Genomic DNA, 26,619 nt, shown 5'->3' on the forward strand with positions numbered 1-26,619 from the left:
CAGCCTGTTTTTTTACAGCTCTTGAGCTAAAGATGGCTTTTTAACATTGTTAAAGGATTAGGGGAACAAAGTAGGCAGAAGAATATGCTACAGAGACTGCATATGGACCACAAAGCCTGAAGTATTTACTATCTGGTCTTTTATAGAAAATGTTTTCTGATTCCTTTTTTAATGTCTGAGGATTCCTTTCATTTTTAAGAGATGGCCTCTAAAAGCTGATTGGAAGCTCTGTATGTAATTAGGGCTTGGTTAGTTTCACTAAAGAATAGCTTGGTAATACTAAAACCAGCTTTATTTTAGGTAGCCCATAGTGTCATTGTTTGTTGGTCTTTTCCTTGAGGCCTTTCAGTTTCTCTAGAGGAGAATCTCTTAACCTCCTGCCTGGAGCGTACAAACCTGCTACACGTTTCCAAGGTGAGTACTACCTCTGAGTGTATGGACTTTCACCTAATCATCCTGTTTTTGGTGCAATTGACTAAATCTAAACTCTTCTGTGCCTCAGGTTCAGTTTCTTCAGAGGCAAAAATCTTAGTCTTCTGCTGGAGTCACAGTGGCCTGGCTGCATAGAAAGGCAATCAGAGTGGAGAGTTGTGAGTCTAGTTGCCACCTACATAGAAGTCACTGCGGCCGGGCGCGGTGGCTCACGCTTGTAATCCCAGCACTTTGGGAGGCCGAGGTGGGCGGATCACGAGGTCAGGAGATCGAGACCACGGTGAAACCCCGTCTCTACTAAAAAGACAAAAAATTAGCCGGGCGTGGTGGCGGGCGCCTGTAGTCCCAGCTACTTGGAGAGGCTGAGGCAGGAGAATGGCGTGAACCCGGGAGGTGGAGCTTGCAGTGAGCCGAGATTGTGCCACTGCACTCCAGCCTGGGCGACAGAGCGAGACTCTGTCTCAAAAAAAAAAAAAAAAGAAGGCACTGCACAGCACATCACTGCCTGTATACTTCTTAATCTTGTACCTCTTAAATTAAATTATCATAGAATTTTAAAGATTTAAATACAATCAGGAATGGTATCATCTGTTTGTATTGTATTGATCCATATGTTTTTGTATACATTCCCGTATTTTTGGTATTACATGTTAAATATTTAATTCAGTTGTCTAGAAAACATTAAGTTGTTGCTGAGAACTAGGAAGACTTAATCTTTGATTTTCAGAATAGCCCTGTGAGGTTGTGGACTGGCGGCATTTTACAAATAAAGAAACTAAGACACAGAGAAATTAATTTTCAAGTGGAAGATCACATAGTTTAGTAAGAGTAGAACCAGGATTAAGCCAGACACTCTAGGTCTAGAGAATGCTTTCTTTACAACTTTGTCACACTATAGTTTAAGACAGTATATGATTACATGGCAAGTGAATTATATTAGTAAGTGATACAATAACTTCAAAAGAGGAAAAGAATGGCCTCAGCTGGGAAGGTAATGTTAAGTATCGTGAAAGATGTGGAGCTTTTGTTGAGTCTTGGATTAGGTAGGAGGAGGGAAGAGGGCAGTTCAGATGATAGATTATGATCCAAGACAGTGTAGTGATGACACTCAGGAGATGGCAAGTACACTATTCTGCTTGAGGTGGAGATTTGGGGACTATTGAATGAAAGCTTGAACATGTGAGTGTGGCCAGATCATAGTATTACATATGGGTTATTGGGAGATGGTGTTCTAATATGGAACTCAATAAATAATTAGGTTTTTAAGACTTATCCAGTATGCAATATGAAGTGAGGATGCAGTGATTATACCATTTTAGGCATTTGTGGTGTGGGACTGTAAAGTATTAGTGATAAGTGCAAGATCATGCTTCATGTCTGGATCAGATTGCATGTAATTTTGTTTTCCTTTAGTGTTGCCATATTTTGTAATTTCATTATTCTAGGATAACAAAGTGTGGTGGTAGGTGTAATTCTTGGGAAATTTTATTCTGATGATTTGGTACCACTTTTGGCCAAAGATACGATTTTGTTTTTCAGTGTAAGAAAAGAAGTTGGAAATTGTCTCCTCACAGATTCTAGTAAACATTTTCAGTAAAAATAAAGCAGTGTTTTTCAAACCTGAGTTTAAGGCATTTAGGCTGTGAGAGATCATAGCTGTATCTTAAAAGCAGTTCAGTTGTAGTTTTGCAGTTTGACTATATTCATCTTTCTTTGTCCTCTTCTAATATGTAAGCTCTTCCTTATAATGCCAAAAAAGAGATGGATGGACCTGTATTGTTTGATACAGGTTGAGCATTACAATCCAAAATCCGAAATGCTCCAAAATCTGAAACTTTTCCAGTACTGACATGACACCAGAAGTAGAAAACTTTACACTGGGCCTCATGTGAGAGATTGCAGTTAAAATGCAGTCAAAATTTTTTTCATGCACAAAATTATTAAATATATTGTATAAAATTACCTTCAGACTATGTGTATGAGATATATATGAAAGGATTCTTCTGATTATGAGAATGTTTTAATTCTTCTGCCAGGGCAGTTCTGTTATGAAAAGATTTTATGTGTTACTGCTAAAAGTACCACATTGACTTAGGTGCTATGTACAGTGTTTTAGAGGCAATATAATCAATTGTTAAGTGCACAGATTCTAGATCCAGACTGTCTAGTTTTAAATCTCAACTTTGTCTAATCTGGCTGTGATTTTGATATTTTTACTTTTACCTCTCTGCCACAGTTGTTTTTTGTTGCTGTTGTTGTTTGTTTTTTGTTTTTTGTTTTTCTGAGATGGAGTTTCACTCTTGTTGCCCAGGCTGGAGTGCAATAGTGCTATCTCGGCTCACTGCAACCTCTGCCTCCCGGGTTCAAGCGATTCTCCTGCCTCAGCCTCCCAAGTACCTGGGATTGCAGGCGTGGGCCACCATGCCCGGCTAATTTTTTTTGGAGACGGAGTCTCACTCTGTCGCCTAGGCTGGAGTGCAGTGGCGCGATCTCGGCTCACTGCAAGCTCTGGCTTACTGCAAGCTCCGCCTCCCGTGTTCACGCCATTCTCTTGCCTCAGCCTCCCTAGTAGCTGGGACTACAGGCACCTGCCCCCATGCCCAGCTAATTTTTATATTTTTAGTAGAGACAGGGTTTCGCCGTGTCGGCCAGGCCAGTCTCATACTCCTGACTTCAGGTGATCCGCCCGCTTAGACCTCCCAAATTGCTGGGATTACAGGCATGAGCCACTGTGCCCGGCCCACAGTTGTTTTTTGTTTGTTTGTTTAAGTTTTTTAAAATGTCTGTAAAGTAGCAATAATAATGTGGTTAATGTGAGAATTAAAAGTTAATTGGTAATGCCTGGCACATGGCAAGTACTAAATGATAGCTGTTATTTTCCATGCTTGACATGAACTTTATGTAAAGGTTGCTTTTCTAGGTTTGTTTGCCAAGCACCTTAGTTTGTTTTGCGATTTCAAGGAGAACAATTTGGTGTATAATGGAGATCTGAGTTCTAGCTTTGGGCCATGCACTGATTTAACCTTGATTAAATCAATTTGTGTGTGTTGGGGTGGTTCAGATAAGATAATCTCTTCAGCCTATTTTAATAGGTGAGCATGTTGAAACTTTGGCTGTTTTTGAATACTCAGTTGGAACTTGTTTTCTCTAAAGATTTTTTCTTATTACTAATGTGAAGTGGTGATCCCAGACACATAGTTTTCATAACACAGATCAACAATAGCTACTAGTAAAATTCTCAAATTTTAACTTATTGAATTATTATGGATGATTCCTGTGTTATGTGTTTAATTATAAATGTAAACTGGTTTAACAGACATACCTAATAAAGACAGTTCTCTAGAATAACCTCTATCCTGGCTTTTCATGTCACTGAGAACAGATTGCATAAAAATCTTGAAATAACCTTCTAGTAAAATTTGAGTGAGATAAACTAGAAACACATTCCCTAGCTACAACTTAGTATATGGGTGCTCTTTTCCTTAATTTAAAAATGTTATAAACTCCACTTAGAAATAAATGTTGTAGTCAAATTTTATTGCAATCAAGTCCTATAAAGATTATTGTGTATAGCTCCCATAAAGTTATTGTGGTTTTTCCTGAACTTTTCCTTCTGCAGCAAAGTTCTGTTTTCATTAACTACACACTATTTTAAAGTAGAAGATGGTGGTGAAAGATCTGTTTGTGTCACCTTTGGATTTTTTTTCTTTGTCAAAGCAATGGCAGTGTTGATTGTAACAGAAAATTATCTGGAATTTGGACTTGAAACAGGTAATAGTTTCATACAACTTTAAAAATCAATTTTGCTTTATCTAGTGTTAATATTTTTGACTTCAGTATTTAAGTTTTATATCTGATAAATATTTAAAATTAAATTTAAAGCATATACTCTGTAATGTTCAAAATAATTAACCTTTATTATTAAGATCTTCATTTTTTGCTTTTGTTTTAGCTCAGTTTTTAATTAATTTTTTTTCCAAAAATACTGTCTCATTTTTTTCCTTACAGTTAAATAAGTTTCTGTAATGCTAAAGTTTACTCACATAGTTGAAGAATTAATGCAAATTTTATGCACACTCATGGAATGTACAAATATCAAAGGGATGTTTTCAAAGACTGTTCCTGCTAATAACCAAATTTTATTGCATTATGGCATACTAATTAACACATGAAAGAGCTAAGCTAGTCACTTTAAAATTTAAGATGCTCTGTTTTCTAGCATTTTATTTCCACAGAAAGATTCTGTATTTCACATCTGTGATAAGAGTAATCTGTTGTTGTTTTTTTTTTTCCCTACAGGGTTTACAAATTTTTCAGACAGTGCGATGCAGTTTCTTGAAAAGCAAGGTTTAGAATCTCAGTAAGTTTTTGAAAAATTAAGCATTATTTAAATTTAACATTTTCTATTTTTAATAAAGCAGTATTTACTATAAATAGCTGTTTTAAATTAGTAAAGAGTTTTAAGTTGGACTGTCACTTCTAGAAACATCCTTACTCATAATTTTTATGACTATATAAATTAGTATCTTTTATAGAATTCTTATGTAAATATTGCATTTCTTAAATTCCTCTCCCTCAAGAGATTAAATTTATATCCAAGTTATATGTCAATTCCCTGTTGAATGTGTAGGTTAGGTTGCTGTGACTGTGACTAAAGAGATGCCTCATTTAGTTTACAGTTCACCAGAATCCATTATAGGTACTTGAATAATAGCAATCTTTTTGTAGAAATTTGCTTTGTTTTACTGTTATTGTTATTTGTAAGATAATTGATTAGAAGAAAAGAAATTCTTCAAAAGCTAATTATAAAAATTTATCAACTTTTTTAAAAATTTTATTTTTAGGAGTCCTGTTTCAAAACTTACTTTCAAATTTTTCCTGGCTATTTTCTGTTCACTCATTGGGGCTTTTTTGACATTTCCTGGATTACGGCTGGCTCAAATGCATCTGGATGCCCTGAATTTGGCAACAGAAAAAATTACACAGTAAGCGGAAAATGTACATAAGCACATGCAGATAAATATATGTTTTCCATCTTAATGAAGGTATATTGTAATGTAATCATAAATTATTGTATTGAAAATTAATAACCATTTGATGTCACACTGCTTCCTCTTTCAACTATAAGCAAGTTTCTTTTATTTGCTTCTAAATTTTAAGTCTTGTATTTAAAAAGATACACCATCGATTACTAAATTTGTCTTATCTGTTAAAATGAAAATCTCAAAATTTATGTTCTTTCTAATTCAGGGGCTTATATTGCAATCTCTACAACTAAACTGAGGATCCATAGAAATTTCCCTTAAAAAATAAGATCATTTTACTTTAAAATATTGTTTTAAATTTTTATGTAAATCTATTTAAATTAACTTTTTAATGTAAAATTTTATTTAAAAACATTTTAAAACTTAAAGTTGTATGTAAGAGATGTTTGTTTTCCTTAAGTTACTGACCTGCTTATTAGACTTTTATTAAAATAATACATTATTTTGGGATTGTTAATACTCTACAATGTTATATGTTGTACATTACTTCTAACTACCAAATCCTATTTTAGTTCTGAAATTATATGTTAGTTTGGACAAGTCATATTTCATCTTTATATGTAGTTCAAAGCCCATTTACTGTATTCTTCGTGGTTGTCACAGATTTTTTTTTGTTGATGTAGACATCTTGGCAGAAAGATAGGCTTATATCTACTTCAACTCATATTCAGATCAAAGTTCCTGTCTCATCGTTTTGTTTTGCAGTAGAAGCCCAACTTGAGAATATTTCATTTTGATATGTGTATTTATAACCATTAAGTTCTTATTTCCTAACATTTCTATTCTTTAAAACCTATTTTTAATGATGGTGATTCTTCAGTCTTTTCACATTCTTGTCTCTTTTACCTGTGTCATTTCCCTTTAATTTAATTTTGACTGTCATTTTTTTTTACCTCACTTCCATTTTTCTACATAAGCTTTGTACGTGTATTTACTTACTATCACCTCCCACTGCAAACTCCTTCATCCCTCTTTTTTTTTTTTCCTCCTTTTACTCAGTGTGCTTTTGGCTGCATCCCGTCTTTCTCCCACCACCCGTCTCCCTAATGGCTTCTTTTAAGACAAAACCTGGTTCTCCCCCTCCTCTCTGCACACACACTTCAGTCCACTAACCCCAGTGTTATGATTTAAATAAGCTGAAAAGGGTGGGTGGAGGGAGCCCTTCACAAGCTACTGAAACCGCTGTGGGCTGCTCCTTGATACTAGAGTGTTCCCTAGCAACACTGCATACCTAATACTGCTTCTTTCTTCCCCACATCCGATGGTTTACCCAGGCTGTGGGATGAAAGAATCACTTTATAAAAACATTTAAAGCATTTAGTGGTGGTTGGGGGTGGAGTGCACATTTTAGTGTCCTTTTTAGTAAAATGTGGCTTCATTTTAAGATTTTTTCCCTTGGGGGATTTGGGGTTTTATTTTATTTTCAGTTTATTGCAGCCCCTCATTGTGTTGTAGCACTCTGCCTTGATACAAGGGTGTGGGCAAGCTAGTTCTGTTGTGAGAGTAACATGACTGGCACAAAGAGCAGCATTTTCTTCACCTCCATGGCTAGGCACTAGGACGTGTTTTTATATCAGAGGTTAGAGTGGGAGTTCTGCCTTTCCCTGTCAGGTGTTTGTGGCTTCCTGACCCAGCCCTGTTCACTCACACAGATCACTGTCTGCCTATGTAGTGATACTTTAAAATGTGGTGTTTGTGTGTATTTTGAACCCTCCAGTTTAGCTCTTAAGTGTGGTTGATAATGAAAGCAGTTTATGGTAATAAAATGTGTGAAGAATTTGCCTTTTTTCTAAAATAAGAAAAATTTTTATCAGCCATCTGTCTCTGTAGGATACAAAGTTGGACAATTAACAATGAAGTTATAGCGCAGACCTGAAACCTTTGCTGTATTAGGTATATTGCCTTGTCAGGAGTAATGCAAATTTTTTTGATATATATATCATATATATCAAATATATATATCATATATATCATATATAATATGATATCATATCATATATATCTCATATATATCATATATAGGTATGATATCATATATATGATATATATATGAGATATATATGATAGGGAAATTATTTCAAGTGTGTTCGTACTCATTCAAAAAGAAATTAAAATGTGGAATCACAATTGTTAACCATGGAAGTTAAAAATTATAAATGATCATTACTCATTAAAAGATTCCTCAGTTGCAGGTTGTTGCAGTAGGTTCCATCTGCCATATGCCTTCTAGTAATATGGACCTGGCTAATCACTATCATTTACTTGTAGATAATGAGGAGACACTTTGTTTCAGTTGTACTAGAAAGTATCAGACAACTCTTCTGTCTGAAAATCGATTAGATTCATTGACTATATAAAGTTAGAATCATTAAATACCTGCTTATTAAATCAGGAATAAAGTATGGGATTATTAAAGAATACTAGAATAGAAGTGAACAAATCTGAATTTTAGTCCTATATTTACCTTAACTGTTATTGCCAAGAGCAAGTCATTTAACTTTTCTGTATCTAAATGTTCTCATTTGAAAAATTAAGATAATGATGTAATTTCTCACAGGCTCAAATCAGTGTTAAATCATAATGATAAATATAAAATGATGGTGACACTAGTATCGTAAGTAGTAGTACTGCAAATAAGTTCCTACCTCCATTTTAATAAGACCCCAGCTTCTGTAATTTATTAGCACATGCTGTTTCTGAATTTTTGTATTTATTTCTTACATACTTTCAGAACTTTACTTCATATCAACTTCTTGGCACCTTTATTTATGGTTCTGCTCTGGGTAAAACCAATCACCAAAGACTACATTATGAACCCACCACTGGGTAAAGAAAGTATCCCTTTGTAAGTATGGGCATTTGAGGGCTGATTTTTATCACCAAAACTGCTTTACTAAATGTTATTTACTGTATTTGGTTTTCAGTGATAAAATCAGGACACTGTATTTTTCAGACATTAATAGGAATGCTAAAAGATGTGTTAGAAAATTGAAACTACAGACCATCATTTAACACTTTTGTGATCTTTATTAGTTAATGTTAATGATTATTACCTTGCATTAATATTACCTTATACACTGTTTTTTTCCTCCTCTTTACATCCAGTCATCATCATTTTTCTGTTGTCATTGTGGCTATTGTTTAGATACCTTCTGGAGTTCTTTTGTTTTAATTTTGAAAATTATGGAGAAAAAAAGTAGTATAAACGGAAACTCATATACTCAACACCTGTATTTGACAGTTGTTAACATTTTCCATATTTGCTTCATCCATTTTTTGTTTTGTTTTTTGATGAAGCATTTTTGAAGTAAATTAGAGACATAACAGTTTTATCCCTTAGTACTTTCTTTAGTTTGCACCTCTAAAAAGAAAAGGATATTTTCCTATATAACAATAACATCATCATACCTAACAATTATCTAATACTAATACCTTAACATTATTATCTGATACTAGTTTATATTTCTACAGTTAGGCAACTGTATTTTAGCAGAAGAAGATGGTGAGGAAACAGAAATAGTTTATTAATAGGCATTAATAACTAGACTTGATATGTTAGCCTTGTAGAACTGTTAGAGTAACAGAAGGTTTCAGACAGAACTGGTTCAAACTGCAGCTCTCGTCCTCACTAAAATCTTCACTTGAGGCAGATTATTTAACTTCACTGAGCCTCTGTTTCCCTATCTGGAAGATGAAGATAATAGTATCTACCTAACAAGGTTATCACTGGAATAAATGAAAGAACACATGTAATGCAACCAGCTGGAATTAAGTGCTTAATAAATGTTCTTTTCACTGCTTTGCCTCATCAGAATTAATATAGAAATACTTGACTAGTCATTGACTTTGCAGTGTACCTTTTATACTGTGTACTTCTTTTATCCCAGTACCAGTTTGTCTTGGAGTATATTTAATGGAATATATATATATATATGCAGTGTACCTTTTATACTGTGTACTTCTTTTATCCTGGTACCAGTTTGTCGTGGAGTATATATAAAATCAGTGATGACCATGATAATTTTTCTTTTTAGCGTTAATCCTGTTGAACCCGGGAAATAGCCACTGAAAAAGTAATGCTTCCCCGCTGCTGACACACACTAATTACCTTAATGGTAATTTCACTTGACAGATTCCCTAAGTATTGAAAAGTAATTCTAAGGATCTAAGGTTCTAGAAAAATCTCAGAGAAACTACTAATTCATATCTTTGATACTGAAAGCATTCCCAGTCCTTCCTTGAAATTTGGTCATGGAAACTGGATTTCATACTCCTGTAACTGTTCCCTGATTTTATATTTGCCTTAGTTAAATTGAGAAAATAAGGAAACTAGCATTTATAAAACATTTATATACCAGTTACTATGTGAGATATTGATACTTTACATATTGTATCTTCTTATGGTAATTGACCATTTGTTGCTGTTGTCATCCTATTTTATACATGAAATAACAGGCTCAGAGGTTAAATAATTTGACTAAGGTTATTCAGCCAGATCGCGTGTACATGAAACACTTGGTAGTTAGGCCAACATTCATTTCCCACTTCCAGTCTGATTAAACTTCATGTGGATTTATTAGTAGTGAATACTTTATTTAATAGAAATGGGAATAAGGAACTTTTCCATTGTGTGTATATTAAATTATAGGAAAAATGTTGTTTGTATATAAAGACCTGAGGTTCTCTTTCTATAGCTTTTTCCCTCTTTGTCCCACCCCTATTTCTGACCTGTTTCATAAACATTCCAAGCAAAATTACAGTTTTACCTCTGCTCTCTTTTATTCTTCTTTAATTTGAATTCATGGTTAAGTTATTAGAGGCAGTTTTTAATTTTTGTTAAAAATCTAAAGTGCATGTGATAGATTGTGAAAAAATGGCTGCCCATCAAAGAGGGTAGGATGAAGGAAAAAATGAAGTGACAGGTTCTTCTTCTGTCACAGACGAATTGATTTGTGGAAAGATCTTTGTAATCAGAAGCAAAAAATATGGTATAATGTAGTTTCAACCCAGAAATGTATTTGAGTCCATCATGTGTTCTGATAAAGCATTGAAAAAAATAAAATATGGTAAACAGAGTCCATGTGTGCTCAAAACCTCCTAAGAAGAACACAGCATATACAGGAAAGCTCAGAATGGCATCAGGAATTTAGGGTGATTTCTTCTGCCTGTTCTTACCTATATAGTTTAAGCCCCTCCTCATGCTCCTTCTTGAGATACTCTATCAGATCAACTTATCAGATATTTATGATGATATTGAATAATCTAATTAGAAAGTACTATTTAATGACTATTATCCTAAATCCTCAACTCATAAACTGAACAAATAATTTTCTAGTTCACTACCTTACTGTGTTCCTTTCATTCATATTACCTGTTATCCTCAAAGGCTGTTAAATAGCTGTCTTCAGGCTACTCCCAGTTAGTTGTCCTTGTTGCACAACTGGAGGGAGCACAGTATTGTTTATAGGTCCCCAGGAAAGGGTCAAGGCTGTGGGTAGACTTGTGTCTTATGTACTGTTACTCTCACATGATGGCTCCTTAATCTCATTGTTCATTGTAGTGGAAACATGTTGATAAAATGTTAGGCCTTTATCTTTCTTAGCCAACGTTGCTTTTCCATTGAAATTTTATGTCCATGTCCCCTCATGACTTAATAAAAAGAAATGAGAGAGTATATATAGTAAAGCCTTTGTCCCATCCCCATTTCTTACCTCCATTTCATAAACAGTTCGAGCAAAATTTTACACTTCAAATTTTCCTATATTGTAGTTTTAGTTATGAGGGTTTTTTTTTTAATCTTTTCTCATTTGTTCTTTCTATGCATCCATTCTACCCTCATGTTCTTAAGAATTTCAGGGAGACCTTTCTGAGTTCCAGGTTTTATCTGGCAAATGAGTCTGTGCATTACAACAGTCATTTTAAGTGCCTGGTAGGTACTAGATATAAGACTAGATGCCAAGGGTGGTCTAGTCACTACATTCAAATTACTTGCAATGTAGTTCTTCATCAGAGCAGAAACCCATGGTCTTTTAAAAACATTAAACACCAAAAGGACAATCAGAAGTTATCTCTTCTTTCTAAAAATTCTTTAAGCAGCCTTCATCAGTGGTCTGGTTTCTGAAATGGTGTCCTTACCTTACGTATTTTCACCTGGAATCCTAACCTTAACCTTGAGGAATTGCTCAGAACTGAGCCAGTTTCAATGTGTAGCAAGTTAAATGAATTGTTTTAGAGGAATCTCAGGCATCTGATTTCTTCATAATATATCAGAATTTTTTATTTTCCAGTGGTCCCAAGTAAAAGCTCAGCAGAGTGAAAGATCCCATCCACCTAGGTACATGATCAGGCAAAGCTGTACCCAGTGATGCTGGGTGATTGACTTGATTAGTCCCCCAGGCAATCCCTATAGTTTTCTTTCTTTCCCCAACTTCTCTTTTCATGTCACAGCCAGTTTTTATCCGTGGAGGAGGGTATATAGAGAAAAAGATCTCATGTATTGTTCTACTTTTTTCTTCTAGATACCTGTTAACTTCTTAGGCTTTCATGATACATTTATCTAGTTCTGTTATTCAAGTGAAAGTATTATACAGATAAGTCTATGGCAGAGTCAGATTCTTTTATGTGTCTAACTGTTGCTAAGTGTAGACTTCTTATATGGTGAGCATTAACATATAACGAGCATGCTAGCTTATTGTTGTCTTTGAGAGCACCCTATCAACTTTTTGATCTGTAGAATGACAGAAGCCACATTCGATACTCTGCGACTCTGGTTAATAATCCTGCTGTGTGCTTTGCGGTTGGCCATGATGCGTAGTCACCTGCAAGCTTATTTAAATTTAGCCCAAAAATGTGTGGATCAGATGAAGAAAGAAGCAGGGCGAATAAGCACGGTTGAGCTACAGAAAATGGTAAGTTTTATACCCTAGTCAAAATGAAAAATAGCAAAAACCGCACTGTAAAAAAAAAAAATTTGGTTTCCTTTAATAGATAGTATTTCAACCCGTCATATTCTTATTATAAATAAACAGAACAATCTTAAGCTGACAGATATCAAAGAGACCTTGATCTGATTTTGGTGCCAAGTGAAGGAAGAGGTCTTAATTCCTCTTCCCGCCTTAAGTGCTTGGTGTCATACAGTGGGTGCTGCAAAGCTGTTTTATGCCTAATATTGCTAAATGGGACCCTTCTAATTGATTTTAAAGACATTATAACATATTGTCCAGACTTTAAGACTTGAAGATTAGGAAATACGACCTTTAGTGGCTAAATTTATTCATTTTAATATTACTCAATGTACTTGAACATGAAATGTAAGTATTTAATTTATTTGAGGCTTCCAGAGAAGAAAAGGACAAGGAATCCATCTGCCACTATAGTGGACCAATAACCTGACTGTATCTTTTTTTAAGAGAGGTGGTTTTTGGCTACCTTGCTTTATTATTGTTATTTCATTTTTTGTAGAGACAGAGTCTCTCTGTGTAGCCCAGGCTTGTCTTGAACTCCTGGGCTCAAGTAGTCCTCCTGCATCACCTCCCAAAGTATTGGGATTACGGGCGGGAGTCACCACGCCCACCAGCTTCAGTTTTTGATTCACCTCCATAGTTAGGGGCATTTATTAAGATTTAAACAACTTTTTTCTGTTTTACCTTTTATATATTTTTATATTTTCCATAGTTTGACTTCAAATATGTTCATGTAGAATGGGGACTTAATGTTTTTATTTATGAGGGATTTATGCTCATATGTGCCTCTGCCTACTATTGTTATTTAGTTGGATATTTTAGGTAGATGCCCTTACATTGTGTTTTATCTTTGAAATGTAAGTAAATGTATACCATTTGAATCTTAGTCGTTATTTTCTCCAATATATATACATCATTTAAGAATTATTTTTAAGGAATCTATTTTAATATTCTCATGTTCTAAAAACTTGACTTCAAATTGAGCCTTTCCAAAGTTATTTTGGGGACATTTATCATGCAGCACAACTTATTGATATTTAGCTTCCTTCTTGTGAAAGGATTATCTCTTAAGCATTTTGGTATGACAATTATATGAAAGTTTAATTCACTCCTAACATGTCAGTTGTATTAGACACTTAAGAATGTTGTTGGTTGCAGGTGGCTCGAGTCTTTTATTATCTTTGTGTCATTGCACTGCAGTATGTGGCGCCTCTGGTAATGCTGCTTCACACAACTCTGCTTTTGAAAACACTAGGTAGGCATGCCCTGGCAACTAGGAAGCATCTTTTACTTTCTACCTATAATTAATAAGGCTTTTTGTCACCAACAAAGAAATGCAATTCTTAAAATTGTTCCTCTTTTTAAAAGTTGTAAAAAGAACCATGGGAAAGTTTTAGCTGTGGAAGGTGATTTATCATCTTCATTTTGAAAACTCAGGCCCATGGTTTTATAACTTTATGCTTTGTCTTCAAGAATTGTTTACTAAAGGTTAAGTCTCAGATTTACCCAGTAACTTTAGTAAGCACTGTTGATCTTTGTTACTTTCGTGTTATAAGAGGATGATTTAAGGTTTTGTTATTGCCTAACATTTGAATTATTACAAGGCAATTATAAACTTACATAAATTACAGAATGCTATGGTAAGTTCTAGTTTAGATAACTTACATCGAAAGGGTAAAGATTTCTTAATACAAAATTCTACAAGTCTCTTCACTAAGCTATCAAGTCCCCATGTGGTGTTATTCAAGAAGTATCTGTTATTGCATTGATCATTTCCCCTTTCTTAGATCAGGCAATCAGCCACTGTTAGGGTTTAAGAAACTGGAAAGAACTAAAACTATTTGGCTTCATGGACCTAGTAGGTGTCATAGTCTTGATGATAGGTATAGGTGCCCTGTAAGAATCTACGGAATGTAAAGGGATAGGTAGTTCAATTGTAAATTAAGTGGCTCATATCCTATCCACTGTAGGAAAGTATATGATGAAATAAATTTTTGGAAGCTATTAATAGGTTTTCACATTGAAATCATAGTTTCTGAGAAAGGAATTTATTTTGATATTCTAGAAGTAGAAAAGATTTCTCAGAAGTTATTGAATCTGTCCTTGTCACTCCAGTAGAGTTAGCTGATTCATTTCTTATACAATGAGGAAATTGTTTTGTTATTTTACCAATTTTTAGTGCAGTTAATTGAAAGTATATCAGACTTTTTGCTTTAATGTGTGCCTTTACTGATGAGGCCAGATAGTCTCTAGTCAGGTTAATTTTTTAGGGATCTAGAAGGATTTTTTTTTACTTTATTTTCAACATAAAATGATGTACTGTGCCACTAAACGTATTGTTAATTTCAAATATAGTAAAGATTTTTTTAATAAAAAGCTTTGTAATTAGTTACTCTTCAAATTGTATTTGTGTCTTTGATTTTCTAGGTAATCATTCCTGGGGTATTTATCCAGAATCTATCTCTACCTTACCAGTGGATAATAGTCTACTGTCCAATTCTGTTTACTCTGAATTACCATCAGCTGAAGGGAAAATGAAGGTAACTGTTACACAAATAACAGTGGCACTGAGCAGCTTAAAAAATATTTTTACTCCTCTTCTTTTTCGAGGACTTCTGTCTTTTCTGACCTGGTGGATTGCTGCTTGCCTCTTTTCTACAAGCCTTTTTGGGCTTTTCTATCACCAGTATCTGACTGTGGCATGAATCTCAGTTAACAAAAAAGCATATCCAAATCACACTTTAAATTAAAATATTTGAGCCCTTAAAGGGCTGATGAAAACCAGAAGAAAGCAAATACAACGGGAAAAAAAAAAACATATCAGAATGTCCTGTATTAAATGTTTCCTGTGTATTCTCAGGGTGAATTAATGTAGTAATATTTAAAATTACAAAATAGATTGTTAACTGTTACACTGTGGCATTGGAATTTTAACTCTTTGTATTTACTGGTATGAGAGGGCTATCTACAAGGGTAATATTTCTGATTACCCTGGTTTACAGAAACCTCCAGCATCCAGCAGTCTTTGAAACATCTCACATGACTCTAGTTATTGATTGCTTTTAATGGTTTTATGGTACTGTTGATAGTCATAGTGGCTGCCTATAGAACAATCTTCAAACTGAGCCATGTTTTAGGGGAGGGAAAGGGGCTAAAGTCTCTTCTGTTGGTAATATATTAGTTACTCTTGAAACAATAAAATCCAACAGAAAGGAAGAGATAGCTACTGTATATTACAGTAAAGAAAGCTGCATAGTTATTTTAAATTTAATGGAGATGAATATGGTTAAAATATATAACTACTGCTGCTTGAGAATAGCAAGAGTATTGTTTTAAAACATATTCCACCCAACTTGAGAGTTCTTTTAAAATGATTGGCCATATGAACATTTGTAATCTTGCCATTAGGTTTGGACCTGCTATATTTTATTTTATTCTGTGATCCTAAATAATTCCTTTTAATAGGCTAAAAATATTTATCAATACTGATCAGACTTTAAAGAAATTACTTTGTAAACCTGCTGACTACCTGTATGTATTGTATATATATTATATATTAAATATATAATATATTGAGATTATAAAAGATGAAAATATTGAATCCTTATAATATTTTAAGTTGCAGAATGTATGTTAAAAATTGACTTGAATGAGATGTATTTGTATCTAGAAATTTTATTTCTTTTTGGAATGAGATTAAAATACATTTTGAAAGATCGGCGGAGTAAGCAATTTGTGTTGCCTATGTGTGAGTGTATTTAAAGTTTTATGGACGCTTAATGATTTTTCCCAAATTAAAATTCTTTTTCTGTCATTTCCAAAAATCAGACTCTTTCCCTCTCAAATCAGGTCTACAGGTATCATGTATGCCTTTGTTAAATACGACTTGTTTTAAATTTGTAGTTTCTAGAATTAGAAATATTTTTGTTTTTCTGGCCAAAATTGAGATAATTTGAATGAAACATTCAAGGGAAATGAAAAAAAGTAAAACTCTTTTTGATACTTTTTACATCTAAAGTTCAAAATGAAAGGTCAAGATTGTAAAATGTATAAGAGATAAACAACGGTAGTTTTTTTCTCTTTTCAAATAAATGAATACATACTTTTCCATATAACTCTTAGGAGGCTGTCTTTATGTTTCAGCGCTGTTACTGCTGTTGAAAGCAAGTTTGAAACTCTTGGAATAACTTTCAGGGCTTTTACGGTTCACATTCATTTGAAAATTTTAATATAGCAAATTCCTGTCTTTGGGTGTAGATTTAAATATTTTGGAAATAGCCATGCTTTAAAAGGAAAGGAATGCTTATACACTGCTGGGAATGTAAATTACTTCCACTCCTATGGAAAACAGTATGGAGATTTCTCAAAGAACTAAAAATAGAACTACCACTTGACTGAGCAGTTTCACTATTAGGTATCAATCCAAATGAAAGGGAACCATTTTATCAAAAAGAGACCTGCACTTATCTGTTATTGAAGCAGTGTTCACAGTGGCAAAGTCATGGGGTCAACCTAAGTGGCCATCAGTGGTTGACTGGATAAAGAACATGTGGTATGTATACACCATAGAATACCATGCAGCCGTAAAAAAAGAATGAAACCATGTTCTTTGCAGCAACATGGATGAAGCTGAAGGCCATTATCCTAAGTGAACTAACTCAGAAACAGAAAATGAAATACTAGATGTTCTCTTATAAGTGGGAGCTGAACAGTGAGTACTCATGGACATAAAAGTGGAAATAATAGACACTAACGATTCCAAAAGAGTGGAAGTGGGAAGGAAACGAGGGTTAAAACACTACCTGTTAGATACTATGTTCACTATTTGATTGATGGGTTCACTAGAAGTCCAAACCTCAGCATTGTGCAGTACACCCATATAGCAAACCTGCACATGTATGCCCTGAAACTAAAATAAAATAAAACATTTAAAAAATTGAGTAATAAGTACTTAAACTGGATAAAACTCTTTGACTGAAATGAATTGTGGATATATCCTAATGACGCTTCATGTTGTATTTCCAAAGGAAGCATTTCAAATATATTGTGAGATATGTCAGCATCATCAAAATGTGTTTGTTTTATAATAAGATGATACCAAAACTTGACGTTTGTTTTGTATCTGAAAGTTCTCACATGTTGGACTAGAAAAGAATTTCACTTGGTATTTATAATCATTCTTACCAAAGAGCCACATTTTAAAAACTAAAATTGAAGTTATTATTTTAAGTTTCAAAGATTGTACAGTGCAGTAATATGGTGTAAAAGACATAGAATTCATTATTGGATGGAATAATATATATTCCTAAAGTTCTGTTAATTCATTCTTTTTAAACTGAAACTCTAAGTATACTCTGGCTTGGGCAAACCAAGTATTTTAAGTAACAGGTTTGGTTTAGTGTTTTTAGCCTTTCAAAGCAAATTTGAACTAATTGGTTTATTTATGCATTTTGTCTTTGAACCAAGAGTTATGTTCTTTAAATACAAAAGAGTTTGTACTTTATGTAAACCAAATAATATTTTAATGTCCCCAAATTAGACCAACATAGTTCTTTTATTTTGTATGTTATACTTTAGTCAATATAATATGCTTCAAAGCATATATAAAGTTATTTTTATTATATATGTTTTGTATTATTACTAATCATACAAAACCTTATAATCTTGGTTTTGTATGATTAGTAGGATTGTGACAATTTATTGGTTCCTGTCTTTCCTACTCCCCCACTTGCTAGCCATTGCACTATAAAATCAGAGCTGTATTCTTCCTCCTACCCTCATTGATTTGTCTGAAATGAAAAGCATATACTTTTGTCTTAATATTTATTCTTATAAAATATATTTATATTATTCTTATATATAATACATATAATATATATTATAAGATATATTTATATTATTCTTATAAAATAAATATATTTTATCTTAATATTTATTCTTCCTCCTACTCCCATTGATTTGTCTGAAATGAAAAGCATATAATTTTATCTTAATATCCATGTGCATTTTTATTATATCAGTATTTCTCCCAGAATCCCAATTGATGTGCATAAAATGACCAGTGCATGCAAGCAGAATGGGCTCATTGTCTTATTGTTTCTGATATAAATATCATTGGTAAAATAGTGGCATTTCTTCCTCAGTTATGATTCAGAAGAGATATTCATCCATTAATGGAATTGACAGGTCCAGGAAGCAATAAATAGAATTCATTATGAAAACTATAATTGGAACTTCACTGGATAGATTTTATTCTTTCAAATGAAAGATTAAATTCTCAGTATTATGAAGCCTAAGGTCTCAACATTCTCTGAATTCATACACAGTTTCTGAGGCATCACTTAATTGAAAATGGTCTATCAAGGTATATGGCTTTATTCAGCAAAATAAAACTAAGTGATTTTTAAATGCAGATCATCCTGTGTCTTTGCAAAGATATAGGTGTCTTAAGGAATCAGATTTAAACACACTAGTGATACTAGAGCTTGAACCCAGTGTCTCGAATAGTTGTACCATCTCATCTTTTAACTCCTATCCATCTTATTATGTTCATACCTTGGCTTTAGAGCTGAGCTTGTTATGTGCCGTGAAGACTCTGACATGGACACCAAGGATGGTCAAAAAGCTAATGTCTTGCTTGATGATATCTTGGGATTAAAACAAAAGCTAATGTCAACCTTTTCCTTTTGTAAAGTAGTAAACATTTTCACATATTTTTGTTTTCTTCGTAAGGTGGGGAACAAAAACAGGTAGAGCTTTTTTACATATATGTCTTCTGTTACCATGGGACTCCTTTTTTAGCAATGAGCTATTCATGTTGGACAGGCCTATTTTTAATGGATCAGAGTGTGTATTTTTCCATCCTATTGTTTTTTGTTTTGTTTTCTTTTGTTTTCCTCCCATCACTCCCTGCATGTGGTTACTGTTCTTTCTCCCGTTTGGGAAAAGACAGTTTATTTTCTTAAATAAAGTAGTAGCATAGTTTCGTAGGCAGAATGCTAATCTAAGAATCAGAAAACATCTCATCCCATTTCTGTCTATAGTTACTTTTTTTTTGCATCTTCAAAATGAATTTATGTTAAATGTGTGGTGCCATATATATATATATATATATTATTTTTTTTTTTTTTTTTTTTGAGACAGAGTCTTGCTCTGTTGCCCAGGCTGGAGTGCAGTGGCGCGGTCTCAGCTCACTGCAAGCTCTGCCTCCCGGGTTCATGCCATTCTCCTGCCTCAGCCTCCTGAGTAACTGGGACTACAGGCACCCACCACCATGACCAGCTAATTTTTTGTATTTTTAGTAGAGACGGGGTTTCACCATGTTAGCCAGGATGGTCTCGATCTCCTGACCTCGTGATCCACCTGCCTCGGCCTCCCAAAGTGCTGGGATTACAGGCATGAGCCACCGCGCCTGGCCAGCTATATATTTCTAAATCTGATAACTGATTTCTCTGTGTTATGAGAAAAACATACAGCTATGTTTGATTTTAGGAATGGTTACAGATCATGTTGGAGGGCATTCATTTATTGTTATTTGAAAATGACTTCACAAAGAGTGTTTTCTCTGGAATAATTTGGTTTGTACCCATTTAATTATTTTTCAATAAATATGTGTTGAGTGCCTGTAATGTGCCATAGGCTGTTCCACACACCCTAGCTACAGCAATGAACAAAACAGCAAAATCTCTTCCCTCCAAGAGCTTAGCATCTAGTGGAGAGAATGCAGACAATAAATTAAGATGAAGAGTCTAATATAGGATATCTGTATGTGTATTGTCGTTGAGCTGGTGTCCCTGTTGGGGGAAGGAGGGTCTAGGACTTCCTCTTCTGCTATCTTGCTGACATCATTCTCTGTTTGGAATTACATCTTTAATATGTTAAAAGAAAATAGCTACTAATGTAAGATTCCATGGCTTTTAACAGAAAGACTTTAAAAATAAAAACTAAGGAGATTTGTGGTCAGGATGAAGGGCAGTAATCACAGATGAAGACATGGAAATGGACAAGGAAGACATTATAAATGTTTAAGCAAATGGACAAAAAACAATTACTGAATGCCTGTGTTATTTTAAAATTCAGCATATTTAAAGTTCACAATAACAATGGAAAAGGAAAGGATAAATGATGTTAAAATAATGTGTTTTTAGCAGTATCATGAAAGTGTGAATGTAACTTGTATTGTGATAAAAGAATAATGTACACTGTAATCCCTAAGATAATCCATAAAAGAATCTATAACGAGTAAATAAAAGAAGGAAATGGAATAATATTAATTTAAAAGATGAAAACAAACCAGATGGGACTGAAATCAAAAGTAGTGGAAATGAACGCAACTATATCAGAAATTAGATTAAACGTAAATGGACTAAATACCCCAAATAAAAGTATTTTCGGATTGTTTAAAAACCAAACTGTGACTATATGGTACTTTTAAGGGTCAAATCTAAACTTAAAAAGACACAAAATTGAAAGTAATAAAGTGAAATACCAAAAGAGGCCAAATTTAATTACTCTATTAGAACAAAGTATGCATTAAGACAAGAAGCATTACAAAAGAGATACATTTCATCATAATGGAAGTCATTCACCTTTAACACATTTCAGTGGCTGAAAGAACTCACACGCACACACAAGACCATAGAAATTCTGAACAATTTTGGACCTATAATCACAAAATAATAACAATCACATTCAAGATTACGTGGAACTTTATCAATATGACCACTGTATTAGGATTTTCTAGAGGGACAGAACTAATAGGATATATGTATATATGAAGGGGAATTTAGTAAGGAGAACTGACTCACACAATTACAAGGTGAAATCTCACATAGGGTCTCTGCAAACTGAGGAGCAAGGAAGCCAGTCCGAGTCCCAAAACCTCAAAAGTCGGGAAGCCCAGCCTTCAGTCTGTGGCTGAATGCCCAAGAGCCCCTGGTAAATCAACTGATGTCAGTCCAAGAGTCCAAAAGCTGAAGAACTTGGAGTCTGATGTTCAAGGAAAGGCAGGAAATAAGCTGACTCTTGAGCAAAACCTGAACATAAAGGCACCCCATGCTGTGGTGACTTTAATGAATACTAAAGGACATCATTGGCTAACAAATGCTAGACTCACCAAGTACCAGAGTTTGCTTTGTGAAAATCCTCATATAACCATTGAAGTTTGTAACACCCTGAACCCTGCCACCTTGCTTCCGGTATTAGAGAGCCCTGTCGAGCATGATTGTGTAGAAGTGTTGGACTCAGTTTACTCTAGCAGACCTGACCTCTGGGACCAGCCTTGGGCATCAGTAGACTGGGAACTATACGTGGACGGGAGCAGCTTCATCAACCCACAAGGAGAGAGATGTGCAGGGTATGCAGTGGTAACCCTGGACACTGTTGTTGAAGCCAGATTGTTGCCTCAGGGCACTTCAGCCCAGAAAGCTGAACTCATTGCTTTAATTCGGGCATTAGAACTCAGTGAAGGTAAGACTGTAAACATTTACCCTGATTCTCGGTATGCCTTTTTAACTCTTCAAGTGCATGGAGCATTATATAAAGAAAAGGGCCTATTGAACTCTGGGGGAAAAGACATAAAATATCAACAAGAAATCTTGCAATTAGAAGCAGTATGGAAACTCCACAAGGTGGCAGTTACGCATTGCAGAGGACACCAGCGAGCTTCCACCTTGGTGGGTTTGGGGAATTCCCGCACTGACTCAGAGTCTCCAAAAGCAGCATCTGCCCCTTTCCGGGCATCAGTCACAGCCCCTCTGCTCCCTCAAGCACCTGATCTTGTATCTACTTATTCTAAAGAAGAAAAAGACTTTCTCCAGGTAGAGGGAGGACGAGTGATGGAGGAAGGATGGATTTGGTTACCAGATGGGAGAGTAGCTGTGCCACAGCTGCTAGGAGCTGCAGTTGCACTGGTTGTGCATGAAACCACCCATCTAGGTCAGGAGTCACTTGAAAAGTTGTTAGGACTGTATTTCTACATCTCACATTTATCAGCTCTTGCCAAAACGGCGACACAGTGGTGTGTTACCTGCCGACAGCATAATGCAAGGCAAGTTCCACCCTTTCCACCCGGTATACAAGCTTATGGAGCAGCCCCCTTTGAAGATCTCCAGGTAGACTTCACAGAGATGCCAAAGTGCAGAGGTAACAAGTATTTACTAGTTCTTGTGTGTACCTTCTGTGGGTGGGTGGAGGCTTATCCAACATGAACTGAGAAAGCTTGTGAAGTAACCCATGTGCTTCTTTGAGATCTTATTCCTAGATTTGGACTGCCCTTACAGATCGGCTCAGATAATGGGCCGGCGTTTGTGGCTGACTTGGTACAGAAGACGGCAAAGGTATTGGGGATCACATGGAAACTGCATGCTGCCTACCGGCCTCAGAGTTCTGGAAAGGTGGAGCAGATGAATCAGACTATCAAAAATAGTTTAGGGAAGGTATGTCAGGAAAAAGGATTAAAATGGATACAGGCTCTCCCTATGGTATTACTTAAAATTAGATGTACCCCTTCTAAAAGAACAGGATATTCCCCTTATGAAATACTGTATCATAGACCCCCTCCCATATTGCGGGGACTTCCAGGCACTCCCCGAGAGTTAGGTGAAATTGAGTTACAGCGACAGCTACAGGCTTTAGGAAAAATTACACAATCTCAGCCTGGGTAAATGAGAGATGCCCTGTTAGCTTATTCTCCCCAGTTCACCCTTTCTCCCCAGGTGATCAAGTGTGGATCAAGGACTGGAACGTAGTCTCTTTGTGCCCAGAGTGGAAAGGACCCCAGATTGTCATCCTGACCACTCCCACTGCTGTGAAGGGAGAGGGAATCCCAGCCTGGATCCACCACTGCCATGTAAAACCTGCAGCGCCTGAAACTTGGGAGGCAAGACCAAGCCTGGACAACCCTTGCAGAGTGACCCTGAAGAAGATGATAAGCCCTGTTCCAGTCACACCTCGAAGCTGACTGGTCCACGCACGGCCGAAGCATGAGGAAGTTCATCGTGGAACTCATTTTTTTAAATTTTGGACTTGTACAGTAAGGACTTCAACTGACCTTCCTCAGACTGAGGTAGGGTTAAAAAAAAAAAAGTTAAAATAGTCTTTTTGTTTAAAAGGGACTTGTGTGTATAATGCCACCCAGTACAAGGTATGCAGCCCAGGAAGTGACCAGACTGATGTGTGCTATAACCCATTAGAACTACTTAATCCCTGTTGGAAAACAGGAGAGTATATAACTCTAGGAGTCAATGGAACTGGACTGGCAGGAAGACCTGGGTAGTGTAGATGAGAGTGAGAACTCCCACTAGTGAGTGAGGTTCTCAAAAGGGGGAATGAGGAGAGAAGCCATTTCTCTTACTGTCTCCTGTCTCTGAAGAGGAGGAGGAAGTAAAAGTTGAAAAACAACAAGAATGAAGTCAGTGGCAAGACCAGCCGGTGCCACTGATGACCCGGCCTGAGGTTAAAAGATTAACCACCCTCCACTCTAACCACATGTGCTCTCAATCCATCAGACCCTTTCATGTGGAACCCCTTAGAGCTGTAAGCCCTTAAAAGGGTCAGGAAGTCTGTCTTCGGGGAGCTCAGCTCTTAAGATGCGAGTCTGCTGACACTCCTGGCAGGATAAAAAACCTCTTCCTTCTTTAATCCGGTGTCTGAGGGGTTTTCTCTGCGGCTTGTCCTGCTACAATTCCACTTTCTTCTGCCTGCTTTATTTTATCCTTTATACTTTTTGTAGCCTCAGTCCAATCAAGTTGACACTCAATATTAACCATCACAACTACATTCTGGGCCATTCAAATAAAAAATAGATCAAGAAATGTAAAAATACTGAAATTATTTGTAATGTTTTTCTGACCACTGTGGAATTAAGCTAGAAATGATCAAAAAGACAGCCAGGCACAGTGGCTCATTCTTGTAATCCCAGCAATTTAGGAGGCTGAGGCGGGTGGATCATCTGAGGTCAGGAGTTTGAAATCAGCCTGGCCAACATGGTGAAACCCTGTCCCTACTAAAAAAAATAAAAAAATACAAAAATTAGCTGGACGTGGTGGCACACACCTGTAATCCCAGATACTCAGGAGGCTGAGGCAGGAGAATCGCTTGAACCTGGGAGGCGGAGGTTGCAGTGAGCTGAGGTCATGCCACTCCAGGCTGGGCAACAAGAGTGAAACCATGTCTCCAAAAAGAAGTAAAAATACTGAAATCATTTGTAATGTTTTCTGACCACCATGGAATTAAGCTAGAAGTGATAAAAAAGAGAACAAAATCTCAACTGCCTTAACTTTAAGCATTCTATTTCTATATAATTCATTGGTTAAAGAGCAAATAAAAAGAAACTATGAAGTATTTTGAAAGGTAAAGAACATGACATCAATTTTTGATGCTATTTAACCCATTGTGGAACAAAATTTAAAGTTTCCCATTCAGGAAGCTATAAGAGATCATCAAACCTAAGGAAAGTAGAATTAAAGGAATAATTCAGCAAAAACCGATGAAATACTACACAAATGTATAATAGAGAATAAAGCTAAAAATGATTGTTCCAAAAGATTAATGAAGTTGATTATATTCTTACCAAAATTGGTTCAAGGAGAAATAAAGTTAAAAACAGTAACCCATATCAATGCTAATTTAAAAACAGTAATCAAAATATGAGATGACTACAGACATGTAAAAAGTAAGAATACAAGCAATGAACACTTGAAAAATTAGCAATTCTCGTTACAATACTGTCGAAAAGCAAGTTAGAAGTAGCTTTTTACCAACGTGTAAGACCTGTACACTGAAATCTACAAAACATTAGGAGAAATTAAAGTAGACATAAGTAAATGATATATTTCACAAGAATGTATTGGAAGACTCAATGTTATATAAATGTTACATAAATTAACACAAATGTTATATAAATTCAACACAATCCAAATAATAGTTTCCCCAAACTCAAAAATTTTCTATCTGATCTTAAAGTTATATGGAAATGTAAAGTACCTAGATTGTCCAAAGTATTTTGCAATGGAAAAAGTTAGAGGATTTGGAGATTTACTATAAAGTGACGTTGTGGTTCTGCCATAAAGACAAACAAATGGATCAATGAAAGAGAGAGCTGAGAAATAGTCTCATACTTACACACTCATTTAATTTTTGACAAAGGTGTCAAAGCAGTACAATGGGGAAAGGAGAGTCATTGCAACAACTGGTGCTAGAATAATTGGATGTCCACATTTAAAAAAAATGAACCTCAATCCCTACCTCATACTGTACACAAGAATCAATTCAAGAGCCAAATGTAAAAGCTACAACATAGTTTGGCAATTAGTGGTGGGTTTAGATTTCTTAGGACACAAAGTATTAACCATAAAATTGGTTTTTTGTTGTTGTTGTTTTTTGAGACGGACTCTCACTTTGTTGCCCAGGCTGGAGTGCAGCGGCACAATCTCAGCAACCTCTGCCTCCTGGGTTCGAGCGATTCTCCTGCCTTAGCCTCCTGAGTACAGGCGTGCAGCTAATTCTTTTTTTTAGTAGAGACGTTTCACCATTTTGACCAGGCTAGTTTTGAACTCCTGACCTCAGCTAATCCACCTGCCTTGGCCTCCCAAATTGCTGGGATTACAGGTGTGAGCCACCGCACTTGGCCCCCATAAAATTATTTTTAACAATAAAAGATTTCATAGGCCGGGCGCGGTGGCTCATGCTTGTAATCCCAGCACTTTGGGAGGCCGAGGTGGGCGGATCACGAGGTCAGGAGATCGAGACCACGGTGAAACCCCGTCTCTACTAAAAATACAAAAAATTAGCCGGGCGTGGTGGTGGGCGCCTGTAGTCCCAGCTACTCGGAGAGGCTGAGGCAGGAGAATGGCGTGAACCCGGGAGGCGGAGCTTGCAGTGAGCCGAGATTGCGCCACTGCACTCCAGCCTGGGCGACAGAGTGAGACTCCGTCTCAAAAAAAAAAAAAAAAAGATTTCATAGAAATTAAAAACTTATCAAAAAAAACTTAAGGAAATAGACATGTTACAACTTGAAATAAAATACTTGCAAAACGAGACAAAAGACTGGAATCAGGATATATAAAGAATTAAAAAAATAGATTAGGAAATGGGTGAGACATCTGAATAGGCACTTCACAGTTGACCATTAAGCACATGAAAAAGTGTTCAACCTCTAGCAATTCCAATATGATGATCCT

At 35.6% G+C, this 26,619-nt stretch overlaps 1 protein-coding gene across 7 annotated transcripts in view; it reads left to right on the plus strand.

Annotated features, from left to right (window-relative positions):
* TMEM161B (transmembrane protein 161B) overlaps positions 1-25,796 on the plus strand; it is an 83,876-nt gene extending 58,080 nt beyond the window's left edge. For 6 of the 7 annotated variants that reach the window (XM_032156883.2, XM_032156884.2, XM_032156892.2 and 3 more), the window contains 7 exons: positions 4,052-4,203; positions 4,732-4,792; positions 5,277-5,417; positions 8,209-8,322; positions 12,211-12,385; positions 13,598-13,694; positions 14,867-17,967. In XM_032156883.2, the coding sequence (XP_032012774.1) occupies positions 4,052-4,203; positions 4,732-4,792; positions 5,277-5,417; positions 8,209-8,322; positions 12,211-12,385; positions 13,598-13,694; positions 14,867-15,144 (1,018 nt within the window). In that variant the 3' untranslated portion in view covers positions 15,145-17,967. Of the gene's footprint in view, positions 1-4,051; positions 4,204-4,731; positions 4,793-5,276; positions 5,418-8,208; positions 8,323-12,210; positions 12,386-13,597; positions 13,695-14,866; positions 17,968-22,476; positions 22,583-22,687; positions 22,777-23,204 lie in introns of those variants that run through there. The other variant, XM_032156897.2, reaches the window with a different exon arrangement.
* The last annotated feature ends 823 nt before the right edge of the window (positions 25,797-26,619 follow it).

The sequence above is a fragment of the Hylobates moloch genome, unplaced genomic scaffold (assembly GCF_009828535.3).
Source record: "Hylobates moloch isolate HMO894 unplaced genomic scaffold, HMol_V3 SCAFFOLD_6, whole genome shotgun sequence".
Taxonomy (NCBI): domain Eukaryota; kingdom Metazoa; phylum Chordata; class Mammalia; order Primates; family Hylobatidae; genus Hylobates; species Hylobates moloch.